Genomic DNA, 13,891 nt, shown 5'->3' on the forward strand with positions numbered 1-13,891 from the left:
ACGCACAACTTCTGTATAATGCTATAAGAATACCAATATACATTGGTATAACATTGTGTATATTGGTATAAGATAGTGTTATTTATCATGGATTTGGTTTAGTAACAAGTCAGCTACTTAACTTTAGATAAATCAGTTAAGCCACTTTAATATTCTAAGTACCTATTCACAGACTGTTATGACTAAACTGGTTTTAGGAACTTAATTTTGTTAGATGAGTGCATATTTGCTTATAGATTAACATAGTGGTACAAATAGGCTTATTCACTCTGCCTCACACACTTTTTCTTTAACTGATGTAGAGTCTCTCAGTCTCTAATAGAAAGACACCTTTCCCTTTTACAGGTACAGCACTCCTCTCTCTATAGGAAGGTCAACCACTGGAAAAAAGTCACAGTCATCCTTCGTTGGTTCCACTCCTGTGGCACAGTTTCCTGAAAGTTCATTTATTCTGCACAAGTTAGAAGAATCTCCAAGATACAACAGTCAAAGTAAAGAGCCAATAAAACGAGCAAATAAAAACTTACCCATATACCCTACCGTCCCTACTCTTCCACGGATTGATTCGCCCTCAGGAATTTTAACCGCTAGACCCAAATCAGATATTCTAATATGGCCTGGAGAAAGAAAAGCAAACATAATAACCTTAAAATGGCTAAACACACAAATGCTGTCCTTATTGGAACATGCTTTTCATTCATCTACTACGTGGGCGACTGGTGCCTCCCGAGTCTGGGAGGGCACCAGATCATGGACAGGAGGGGGGGTCCCCCAGCCGCTGATCACAGACTCAGGGGGGAGGTCCCCCAGTGGCTGATCGCTGACCCAAGGTGAGGGGGTCCCCCAGCGGCTGATCGCTGACCTGGTGGTGTGGGGAGTCCCCCAGCGGCCGATCGCCAAGCCAGCAGCGAAACCAGAAGTACACTTCCGGCAGCATGGCCAATCTCAGGGCATGCACGTGCACCCCCTAAGCATCGCCAATAACCTACTATTATGAGGAAATAATGCTAGAAACATGGAATTTGAATATTTTAATCACTAAGGAAGAAAGAAATCATGTATTCTAAGGGGAATAATATAACTAAGAAAAGACCAGAATGAGTTAAATGGGAGTGAAAAAAAATCAAGTTTATGAAATTGCAAACTGGTCCTCTTTGCTTGAGATAGGTCAGCAAAAAATCAAGGAGGACATGGAAATATCTTGTATTGACTTCAAAGTTTTGGATAAAAAGAAAACTGAGCTAAAGAGAGGGCAAAATATTTCAGAAAAAGAAGTGCAGAGATGTAGGTATCACAACTTCTTTTGTATTCTGGGAGCCTCTTACCAATCATGTAGGGGAGACAATGGAAAAAGGTGGCTCCGCTACTGAACAGGCCACCAGATCAAGAATACTGTAGAACTTGAGCGTGGCTTCCTCCGTACTGTAGTAAATATTATGCAAATTCTTGTGTTACACATCCCAAGGCACACACATTAGTATGTGCCAAGGCTCTTACTCACTTCAGAGCTTTATTTGCCTTTGTACAATATGTAACCTAAAGCTAACTAAAGCTACTTTGCTGTGAAAAAATCTTTTAAAACTGTTCAGACTTACCATAATCATCTAATAGGATATTTTCTGGCTTCAAATCTCTGAAAATGAAAGATAGCTGTTTATTTATATGAAAGCAGGTTTGATCACATAAGCACAGTACAGCGTGTGAACGTATCTCGAGCTAGCAATAAAGAAACCGGAAGTCCATTCAAACAGCAAAGAACCTGTAAAACCAAAAAAGACTCTGCAACTTATTTCACAGGCTGAATTTGTGTAACTTAATTTCCTGAAGTTAAAATTGTTTCACTAAGCAAAGGTTTTACTTCCTAATCTGGCAGTGAGAATCATAGAGTGATAGAGAAATAGAGCTGGAAGGGACCTCCATAGGTCTAGTCCAACCCCCTGCCTGAGGCAGGATTATTCCTAGCCAAGCCATCCTATACAAATTCATTGTCTAACCCAGTGGTAGGCAATGTTTTTAGGCCAAAGTGCTGAAAAACCCACAATGTCTACCTTGTAAGGTGCCGCAGTGCCAACATGCCGGAGCCCGGAGCAGCTGTTTGCAGCCTCCCAGCTGCAGCCGGCCCACAGAGCCCAGTCTGCTTGCAGCTGGGCTTGCAGCCTCCTAGCTGCCTGCTGGGAGCAGCCTGGGCTCCGTGGCTGGCAGCAGCTGCTTAGAGCCTGGGCTGGCAGTGGTGTGCCGAGCAAAATGGCCTTGCGTGCCATGCTCTGCATGTGTGCCGGGGGTTGCTGACCCCTGGTCTAACCTATTAGCTAAGTGATTGAGTCAACCTGGACACAACAAGACATACCACCCTAACCTGTTGCAGGTAAAGCATGGGGGCCACAATGACCAGTGAGATTACATTATATAGACAGCATAGGGATCTCTCCCTGCTGTAAGGTTCTCATTATAAAACCACTTTCAGGTTTCTCATAACTTGAGGGCTGCTGTCATGCCACATACCAGAATTGACATCAGGGACGCATTATGTCTCCCTTTGCCAACACTCAGGCATAATGGAGGAGGAAAAGTCTTACAAAGTTAGGGAGGGGAAGACACCAAACCAGGACGGGGAATACTGCATCAGGGAGATAAGGGTTGAGCTTGGTTAGACAAGGAAACAAGGAGAGCGAGCCTCACACTGCGACCAGTCCTGGGGAAGAAGAATGAGATGATGAGTCTGAAGGTGACCGAACTGGCACCAAGTGAGACAATACGTGGGCGGAGGAGACACTATCCCACTCATAAAAGACCAAGTTCTACAGCAAATTTCATCCCACGCAACCTAAGTAAAGTAATAGGGTGAAAAATGTGGCCCATTACCTATTAAAAGCTGCCTGGATTTGTGATTGGGCTTGATTCTGAGTCTGAACATACACAAACCATTTACTGCAGGATAAAACAGGGTGGGACGTCACTGCACGTCAGCTGCTCAGCAGGAACTGCACGCAAGCGTGCTCTTATCTTGTGGTTAGTAGTTATCATAACTTAGTTTTGTTACCCCGTGTGCCAGGTGTCTGACATAAAGTAGTCAAATTATGGTAACTTAGATCTCAATGAAAATAAGGAGAGTTACCGTGGGTAGGAGAGTCATACCCATCTACCGTGGAATAAGCATCTGCTTGCAAGCAGTCATTGCCAAACAGTTGATGTGTGGTGACATCTCATCTCTTCAGCCCTGTGGTAACTTGTCTGTATATTTAAATTCTCTGTTAGCTTCTCAACACGAGACATTTCTTTTCCAACAGAGAGAGGAACAGAAGTGTAACTAGGGACAGGTGAGCAGGACACCAGGCCAAGGCACCAACTTAAAGGGGACACAAGAATGGCAACTTGTGGCCATGGTAGCAAGCTTCCTACTTATGCCTCTCAAGAAGAAGAGGTGTTGGGAGATTGAGCCTTATTGCAGGGGGCTCATCGGAAAGAATGCAGGCAAGAACCTCCCCCTGGCATTTCAACCTCTTCTGCTTCAGTGTCCTGAGTTTTTCTCTCCGTGGATGGGAGTATTTTGTATTTTTGACAATGCTGAGGGCCAATTTACCAAAACTATGTTAGCTCTTATTGCTGATTTCCAGCAAAACCTGCCATGAACGTTCTCCTCCTCCATCTCCTCCTCTTGCTTGTTTAAAATCCTCTTGACCTCACAAGATAAACTCTGCTGAGTGCTCAGTGGTACCCAGCCTACTTTTCAAACAAACAATACAGAAAAATGCAAAGGGCAGTTGAATGCTGAGGAAAATGCATGACTTTATTTAACATACTACTGCACACTTATCTCTCAGTGTTAACAAAAGGCTCCTGGTGTTGCAGAAATGTGATAAAGGTCATTTCCCACATACTTTTACATCTAATTTCAAACTCCTAAAGCTGTTTCCTTAGAGATCTTTAGATTTCATCATTTACTTTCACCTTTACTTGTGGCAGTTATTAGTCATGTTTAATCCTGGAGCTACAGGTAAGTGAAAAGACGACTGCATGGCTATGTGAATGGTTTTGCTGCGGACAGGAGGAAAGATGGTTAGGATGGTACGCTGGGACTTGGGAGATAACGGTTCGTGTCCCAGCTCTGCTGCAGACTCCCCGCATGCATTTAGGCAATTGACTTTATTTTTTTGTATCCCGAGTTTCCTTCTATAAAATGGAGGTCATAATAATAGTATTTCTTTTCCCCCAATCTTTACCTTTCCTACTTAGATTGTCAAATCCTCTGGAGCAAAGACTCTTATGTCTGGTTTATACTTGCAAGTTTGACTAGTGCCTTTACAAGTTAGGGATGCATATATATATTTTTAACTGAAATAGTTCTACAGGTAAAAAAATCTGAGTGTGGACACAGTGATACCTATTTCTCTTCCAACATGGGAACAAGTGACACTGGTATATCCTGGTATCACCGTGTTCACACTAAGAAGATGTACTATATTCCCATAAGTTTGTATAGTGTCTACAGCAATGTGACCCTGATCTGGATTGAAGCCTCCAAGCTCTACCGCAATATAAATAATAAATAGTGATAATTGGACGAAGTCCACACTTTTTCATGTTTGCTTTCCCTGAAGAATGACAGTTGAGCTCTATTAGTGAGCAGGTTGAAAAGTGAAATGTTAGCTGAAAACTTTGGGTAGCACCAGCAACTGAACTCTGACTGCAGTTTCAGACTAGATACTGTTTCCTCTATTGGTTTGTTATGACAGACACCCCACACCGGCTAACAAAACTAATACCACATCAAACCCAAAAGAGTTACTGGTTTGTGAGCTATTGACTAATAAGCATATGTGGAAAGTCTCTGATATACTCACAAATATCCTGCAAACAGAAAAAGAAATGAAGTTTGTGGCATGAGTGTTTTGTTACAGTCACTCAACTTAAACTGCAGCATGTTAGGTATTATATTGTATTACACAGATCTATATAAGACCTCCCAGCAGCCCCGGTGCTCTTCACAGAATTACAGACCACACAACTTCATTGATCCTCCCATAGTATTACTAGAAAAGGGCACATACAAGGATGTAATATCACTCACCACCGAAATACAGGTACCTTTTGGGGTACAAAGCAGCAGCTATTACACTGGTGACACAAAGCAGCTCTTTAGAAAGCCAAACTACATTTCCATTCAAAGCAACAGGCCAATTTCAATGCCCAGAATACAGGAGAATTTGGTTGGGGCACTTATAAAAGTGACACTAGATCTTCTTGAGCAAAGTGAATTTTACATGGACATTTCAATCAAAAAATAGCATGACACTGCCTAAGGCCATGCTGGATACTGGAAGGAAGATTTTTCAGACACAAAGAGAAGTTACGCACAAAACTCCTACTGATTTTCAATACAAAATAGGTAACTAGTTCCTCTATGTGCTTTAGAAAAATCTCTTGGGTCACTGATGACTAAAATGGCATTATCCATGATGCACCCTGCAGTACCTATGTTCTTCCTAATGATCTCCTTTTCTAAATATTCTCAGATCTTACTCCTCACAAGAGTAAGCAAGATCACAGCTATACATGATATAACATTTCAACAAATACTGCATTCATTATAGCTTTCTCCTGGCAACAAAGATTAAACTAGGAATTGCATAATGTACATGGCCACATGAATGATGTAAATTGTGGCTTCATTTAAAAACTTTTTTTTTCTTGTACATCATCTCCCCCCAGATGGAGTTGTATCAATACCAGTTCCTCTTCAATACCAGATGCCAATAATAATAAATTCACAAGCTAGGTTTACAAAGAAAAGCATTTAATATAATTGTAAGTTACCAGTATATTAGGGATCCATTAAAAATTATTTCTTGGTATCCATGGGATAGAAGCCACGAAAACTAGACCCAGCCTGATAACCTTTAATTGGCCCTGCAAAAGCCCATTGCCTATGCACTTGCACATGCTGTCCTGGCATAAAGAAGTGCTAAGCTAATGTGGAGGCAGAGGCTTCAGAAAAATTCCCTGTCCTGCTCCTCTTCTCCATATGCTCTTCAATGGGGGTGTCAAACGCGTCTGGGTCTATCATGATCCCCACATGATAGCTCCAGCGCCTGCTCTGGCTGGTCCAGGCACCCACTGCATGTGGTGCCCACCCCAGACTGGATGGAGCAGGCTCCACAGGCACTGGATTTGGCATACAAGCGAGTTTCCAGTCTGGCCCTGCAAGGATGCCATGTGCTATGCAGGTCCTGGAGCTGGTGCCATGTGCAGCGCATGTGATGCACGGGTCCACTCAAGACCCAAGGCCAGCTGGAGGCTAGATGATGTGGCTGTGGGCTGGATGTAGCCCACAGGCCATAGGTCTGACACCTGTGCTGTACAAAATAGGATTCCAATGAGTATGGATCCTTGTGGAGACACATGGGAGGTCCCTACCAGGGTCTTCATGCCAGATTTTACAGACTTGGGGTCATATTATGCTTGCTGGCTGCAATCATTGCTCCCATTCATCTGGAAACCGCTCACACAGGTCAAGGATGTGTCATAGTCTATACAGCTCACACTTGCATGACAGTGCTGAAGAACAGAATAGTGTCCTTTCTTTCAAATATCCTATATTTCTCAAAGTTTTTTATCTTCAAGCTGCCCTTGCTGGACTCAGGGTACCTGTCAGAAATACCCATCTTAATTTTCACTAATTTTTTCAATCCAGAAAAATAACAGAATATTTTTTTCTGTTCCAAAGAACTCAGAAAGACCACAACAAATCAGAATATTTTTTAACACTGTGGCTTCCCATTTGAAATCACTGAGTGTATCTTGTGAATCATGCACAGGTTTTTGCATGCCTTACTACTAATATTATGTCGCACCCCACAACACCTTTAAAAAGGTCTTATGGTATGCCATGGCAGCACCCTAGTTGAGAATCATTCTGCTGGGAGAAGCAGGGATAGATCCCTTACTGACTGGAAGAACCTATGCCATGTAGTGTGTTGTTTTCTTAGACCTGATTAGCCCCAACCGATCATTTTCTGATGACAGCATTGTTGCTTGAGCAGCAGCAAGGCATGGGTGGGGGGAATAGGAGAAAGTACATGAATAAGAAACAAACCAGCTTTCCCAATGCATCATTTTTAGCGGCAGAAGAGGGAAGTACTGGCTGGGGGAGGGAATTTGCTGCTGGGCTGAAAACATTTCCTGTTGCAGCCAATTGTGCAGATTCCCTGTTCTGCTTTAAACAAAGTGTGAAGAAAAGGTAATTTACATCCTGATTCTGCTCTCCTGCCCATTTTACACCTGTCTCTGAAGGAAAAAGCGTATTTGGTTTCCTTGCTGGAAGGAAGGGGGGTAGTTCCATAATACCTTCAACTTTACTACAGCTACTATTGATTTACGCCCTAGCATATAAGAGAATTAGGCCCTGTATATTTAACTTCAAATGCAACGTCAACAACCAGCAACCATGTAATTAAGAACCCGCAGGCCTATAATCACCCTGATCACTTTGCTTGTATGTTGTATCCTGTTCCCCCATCCCTTGTCTTTGTCCTCTAATTTGTTCCCTCCTTGGGATAGGGACTTTGTCTTCCTGTTATCTGTGAACTGTCTAGCATGTTATGGCCACAATCTAATCTAGCTAATTAAAATAAATGTATAATACTTTAGAAAGATCTCTGCATATTACTAACCAGGAAATACCTCCTAAAGAAATATCTCATAAAGACTCTGTCTAGATTTTATACATGGCTGTGGAAGCTGAGACAGGATTTAGGGAGCTTCTGTTAGTTCTATATGGTTCAGACAGGATGCAGTCACTAATGCTGTTGCTTCCTTCTATTATTATTGAGTCTTATTGTATTAATTCAAGGCTCTGAGCAATATGAAACACAGACTGCGCTGCACTAAAATGAGCCGTTGGGAAGGATGCCCGCAATTTTGTTTTCCACTTGGAAAAAATACTCTAAGACCCTGGGGGACCCTTACCTGTATACAGTATTTTCTCGGTGTAGATCTTCCAAGCCACAGAGAATCTCCGCAGCATAAAACAGAGCTCTTTCCTCTTCAAAGCCTGGGTTTCCCATGTTGTAGATGTGGAACTTCAAGTCACCCCCATTCATTATGGTCAGAACTAAACACAGTGCATCTTTTGTTTCATAGGCATAGGCTAAATTGACCTAAAAGAAAATTTGTAATAAAGTTACAGCAGTTTGGTCATAAGATGCAATGAATCCATCACTAACTTTGATATTAAAATGAAAATAATTTGATGGATCAGTGTGCAGCAGCAAAAGCAAAGGGAACAGACAATAAAAGCCTTATTACAGCATGATGTTTATTTTTACAGAATCAATTAAACATTGGAAATTAGAATATTATGGAGTAATTTTTTGACTCCAGCTATGCTTATGAGAAGACTACAAATTTAGTGCTCAACTGCCTAGCACTTTTATATGTCAGATAAATCACATCTATTCTAAGCATACCTTCCCAGATTAAGAGTCATTTTAAATCAATGGACTCACTTCTCCAACTGCACTTACTATCCCACTGGTCAGCCAAGTTTTGCTTCCTTCTTGACAGCTGAACATAATATCCAAATGTAATGTCACATCAGCTGCAGTAAATCATACTAAAAGGCCGACTGAATTTTTTAATGATTATTATTTTTATTATTACTACTATGGAAGAACAGGCACAGCACAGTCACATGAGCACAGAGGGGAACTCAGGCAAGCTGAGTGCTGAGGGACTGAACAGTGACCTAGTTTCTTCTACTACTTTATGTACTATGAAGTAGAGGCAAAAATGTCAATAAAATCTGTGCTCGGAGAGTTCCCTCCAAGCAGGGACCAGGACAAGTGTAATACTTACTACAAACTGACTATTGACTTTTTCTAAAATCTGCTTTTCATTTAGTGCCATGGATTCGCCTTTCCTCTTCTTTATTCTCTTCTTCTCTAATCTCTTGCAGGCATACATTTTCCCTGTTGCCCGGACTTGGCAAGCACACACCTAAACAGGAAGGAAAGGGGAAAACAATTACTCAGGTAACTTAAAGGAAAGACTTTGTGTCCACAAAACTTAACACCTCATGGTCCTGCTTGTTTTTGGGGTGTCTTTTTGGCTTTTTAAAGTTCTTTTTAATGGCACGAGAAGCAGTGTATGTGGGAGACAGGGCTAGAAAGCTGAAACGTGGGGCTCCATCTCCAGAACGGTTGCATAATTTGGGTATGAGGACTTGAATTTTCTGTGCCTGTTTCCTACATTGCCTTTGGTTCAGCTTACAAACGCTGCAGGGCAGACATGTTATTGCACCCCAGCCTAAATGGAGGCCTCTGCTGTTATTGAAATGCAGATAATAAAGGAAGCTTAATTCAGACACAAATGTAACTGCCAACACAAAAGTATTTCCTGGAAGTGACCATTAAGGGTAATAATTCTCATGAAATGTTAACAGAAGCTCTTAGCAATTAAGTGGTTAAAACTGCTTCTCATCAAGAAAAGAAAGAAAGAAACCACTAGAAAAACAACTCCCCACCCTTTCTTTTAACCTGAAGTCCTACCAGGTGAAAAACATTCGTAACAGAAGCTTTCAGAATTACTCACCTCCCCAAAACCACCTTTTCCTAGTACTCTGTACTGTCTAAATGTGTTTTTCGTTACTGGCTGCCTGAAAGAAAGAAATAAGAAAGAAATAAAAGAAGATACTCTACTTTTAATGAACTTTCTAAGATGTATTTGTCTCAGCTCAAACTTCTGAAAGAACAAAATAGATAAATATCACATAATTACATTATTTGGGGATAATCATATTATATAATATAATATATAATTAGGTAATCACATTATTTCAATACTATATATGGCTTGAACTTTTCAATCTCAGCATATTAAGCTGTAATAAAATACAACACATTAGTGAGTCATCACTGTGCAGTATAATTTTGGATACAGTCTTAAGGCTAAAGGGGTTCCCGAGTCTCCATGATACTCTCTGTGGGTTTTTTTTTAAAAGATAAGAGGAGTTAAAGGAGTTTGAAAAGACACATTCATGTACTGAATCATCTGATGATGAGACATGCATCTATTAAGGGTAGTGCTGCGTGAATATATGGATATTTTTAGTTTGGCCTCTGAAACAAGATTTTAAAAAAATCAGTTCGATCCCAACATTTTCTTTTTTCATTTTTTCTTGACCCTAAACAAAATGTTTTGGTCTGAATCCAAGAAAAAGTTGAAAAAGGCTAAGCAAGGGAAACAAAGAGCTAGAAGTTTGGCACCTTTCATGGAACTGGCCAGATGCAAGAGGGGATGATCTCTTTACCTAGCATGCCTGCTATCAGGGCACACCTGCAGCAAATTGGAGACCCAGCATCAAATCTGGGCACTTGAACTTGCATTTCCCAGCTCATTGGGTTTTAGGTTATCTCACAGTAAGTAACTTGTAACTTCAGCTGCTGAAGATGTTTCATTTTGCATGGAATACTTTAATATTCATTAAGCCATAGCCAGTCTGAAAATGACTGCAAAGTCTGTTGGTTAGGGCTCTCACCTGGGATATGGGATCCCTAGTATCTATCCTGATGAGACTGAATATTTAGGTTATTTAGCTGATCCATTTACTGGAACAGCTCCAACAGAAGATATTTTGGGAAGCAGGCCCCTGAATACTTTAGAGTCTAGGGGTTAAGGGCAGTGGGTTAGGTGGGTTCAAAACCCTCTAGGAGAGGAGGAAATTGAACTTAGGTCATATGCACCCTGGGCAAGTGCCCCAGTTACTGGGATATTGGTTGAAATGGGGAAGTGGGGCAGAAATTCTTAAATAATTTTCTGAATCTAACTATACAATCTTCAGCCAAAGCTATTCAGTCATTACTGGAAGTGGGCTTAACTAGAATGGATTGTTTTGCTGAATAAACTAACCACTAAAAAAAAAAATGCTACAATTTTTGCTAAAATTACTAGAGCATTAATCACTAAAAAACTTGCTGCAAAGGACAATTCCCCCCATCCCTCTGCTGTGCTTCCAAATGCCCTGCCTCTTCGAGCATGTGTTTTCACCGTACTGGCAGGACATCTGGGGAGGGAGTGCCTCCTTTGTGCCAAACTTTCTGAGGACTTCCTCTCGATCCCCCAGCGGGAGGGTCTGGTGATCAAAAGAAGGAAGGGATAGGGAAGGAAGAATGAGCCAAGCAGCCATTTTCCTTTTTCCTTGACACAACCAAGCCTCATACAATTGTCAAGAAGGCCTCTAGATAAGGTTCAGGCTAGCTGTCAACACTATTTTAGAATAATTTCTACTGGGCTCATTACCACTATTTGATGTTACAGATCTTGCATAGAAGAGTCAAGGTGTAGCACCAGGACTCCAACCCTAAATTGAACATGTACAATATTTACTATCCATACATTTGTATAATCCAATGGAGAATTTTCTCCTCATTGTAAAACTATCTTTTTTTTTTAATTACTATTGTTATACTAAATGCAATTACATTAGGAGCTTCTAGAGACTGATATTCAGGATGAAGTTATTGCAAGGAAGCCAGCGTGCCAGAAGAGGGAGTGCAGTAACACAGCTATGTGAACAATATGGATGAGGAGGTTGATGACAATAAAAGAACTATTTATTAAAGGGAACCATGTTCATTTGTGCTCTATTAAAGCAGTGTGGGAAAAGAAACCAGATCAATCAAATGCAAAAGGATGAAGCTGGAGGAGCTTCTAGCTTCTAAGAAGACCTTATGAACAGTGGTAGGATTAAAAGCAACAATTAACAGTGAAAGATATAGACTTGAGTGTCCATGGAATAATCTGACTGTTTGACCGTTCTGCTGCAGCCAACTACCTGTCAGAAAGAGCTGTTAATCATTTCATGATAGTAAAGTTATTTTTTTGCTAATCCTGGAAACAGTCTTTTAGTTTTCTAAATTGAGTAGGCTCATCTGATGGCTTGCCAAGTTTATTTTTAGGGTTAATAAAAAAATCTCCATTGCACTGGAGAGAATTCTGAAGTTTCGATGGGCCAACAAATGGGAAATGAGCAAAAACGCTAGGAAACACCTGATTCTTTTCAATGCAAGTAGGCTACAGCAAACAGAGCTAAACAAAACAGGACATGGTGGATGGACCTTGTATAGATTTCATGTGGGATATGGGCTGCACTGACACAAAATGGCTGATGACCAGGCACCTGGAGTTGTTTGTTTTCAGTTTGAAGAGCTAGCTTTTCAGCTGGATAAAAGTGGCAAACTCTATGGACTTCAAAAAAATGAGGTTATGCTGGTTCACAATAGTTGGGAATCTGGCCCTTAATCTTCTTTTGTAATTCAGCTATGAAGTGTGGAAACAACTCTAAACTAGCAGTGGTGGCACACACCAACAAGGTGAGTGCCAGTGAAAGCCTTTAAAGGATTCCTGAAAATGAAGTATGCCCAGAAGTGCATATGCAATAAACCTGGTGCTAGGACACATGCTACATCTCCCCACGTTTTCACAGTTAATAAAGGATCCTTCAAAAAGAAGGCCCCTTAGACTTGACTTGATTATCAGCATTTAAGAGTGACCCAAGCAGAAAGAAAGTTCAAATGCAGAGCATTTCTAATGGTACCCAGTATACTAGTAATGAACTGCTACGGCATGCTAGCCCCCAGCATCTTGGGGTAAATAATAAAATGGGATTCTACTTTCCTAGTAAGTAGCATCTAGCCCATGCTGGTTCAGTCTCACTTAAGCACACTGCTTGCAAATGTTAAAATAGGAGACTTGAAGCATGCCTTAAATTTAGCATTGCAAATACATTTAGTTAAGCCTTTTGTTCATACAATAAAGATAGTTGTTCAGTGTCTGATCTCACTGGGACAGGGAAGCCCTGGAATAAGTGAAATCTGGCAATGAGGATGGGATCCCACTGAACAGGAAAGTTGCTACAGGTTCATCCTAACCTGCAAGTGCCACCTGCTACAAGACAGAAGGGGCCTCACACATCCCCAAGAGCCCAGACCAGGGGTTCCTTCCCATGGGGTGTTTCATAGTTTCATAGCTGTTAGGGGCTAGAAGGGACCTTACAGATCATCGGGTCCAGGCCTCCTCCAGTTGGGCAGGAAAGACCACTGGGGTCAGATGGTACCAGCAAGATGGGCATTGAGACACTTTTTGAAGATTGCCAGGTGGGTGACTGTACCACCTCTTTTGCCTTCTGGGCAGATCTTCTCCAATATGACAGCCTTAAGCACAACGAAGAATTTGATGTGGCCAGACCATTAAGGTGGGACTCCTGTGCAAATTGGCTCATCTTCTATTCAACATGGAAGCCAATCAGATGACTGAGGCTAACCAGAAATGTGCAGTGCTACTGACCGTTTTTGGCTCACAGGCTTTTGATATCATTTGCTCATTTGTGTCCCTAGCCAAAATCCCCACTACTAAAAAACCACTTTGCCTCAACCCCACTGAATGAATTCCACTTCAACCGGCGCAATCAGCTGCCGGGTGAAGGGACTGCAGCACACATAGCTGACCTGTGTTGTCTGTCCAAAAACTGTAATTTTGGTACAGCCCTGAGTCCCTACAGAGGGATGAACTTATGCTTGGGGTTTCAGATGAAACACTAGAACACAGATTCCTTGCAAAGCAAAACTCAACATTTGCCAGTTCTCAAGAGGAAGCACTTGCTCACAAGCCTGGATCTCTCCACTTAAAGGGGATCCAAGCACCATCCACGATCATGTGACTGAGACTCATCATATGTAACCCAAAGGGAATTCTCCAAAGAAACCTCACCATCACTGACCAAACAAATTCATCATCCCTAGGAGGCTGTTATAGCTGTGGTGGGAGCCACACGTGATGCATATGTTTCCGCAAGTCCAAATGCCATCACTGTAAGAGCAAGGGTCACACAGAACAT

General features: G+C 41.6%; 1 protein-coding gene across 3 annotated transcripts in view; it reads right to left on the minus strand.

The window, feature by feature from the left end:
* GRK5 (G protein-coupled receptor kinase 5) overlaps positions 1-13,891 on the minus strand; it is a 250,610-nt gene that overhangs the window by 24,572 nt on the left and 212,147 nt on the right. For all 3 annotated transcript variants that reach the window (XM_019485911.2, XM_019485914.2, XM_019485912.2), the window contains 5 exons: positions 9,589-9,652; positions 8,854-8,994; positions 7,966-8,156; positions 1,596-1,633; positions 528-617 (listed from right to left, as the gene is read on the minus strand). In XM_019485911.2, the coding sequence (XP_019341456.1) occupies positions 528-617; positions 1,596-1,633; positions 7,966-8,156; positions 8,854-8,994; positions 9,589-9,652 (524 nt within the window). The remainder of the gene's footprint in view (positions 1-527; positions 618-1,595; positions 1,634-7,965; positions 8,157-8,853; positions 8,995-9,588; positions 9,653-13,891) is intronic.

This window comes from Alligator mississippiensis, chromosome 6 (assembly GCF_030867095.1).
Source record: "Alligator mississippiensis isolate rAllMis1 chromosome 6, rAllMis1, whole genome shotgun sequence".
NCBI classification, from domain to species: Eukaryota; Metazoa; Chordata; order Crocodylia; family Alligatoridae; genus Alligator; species Alligator mississippiensis.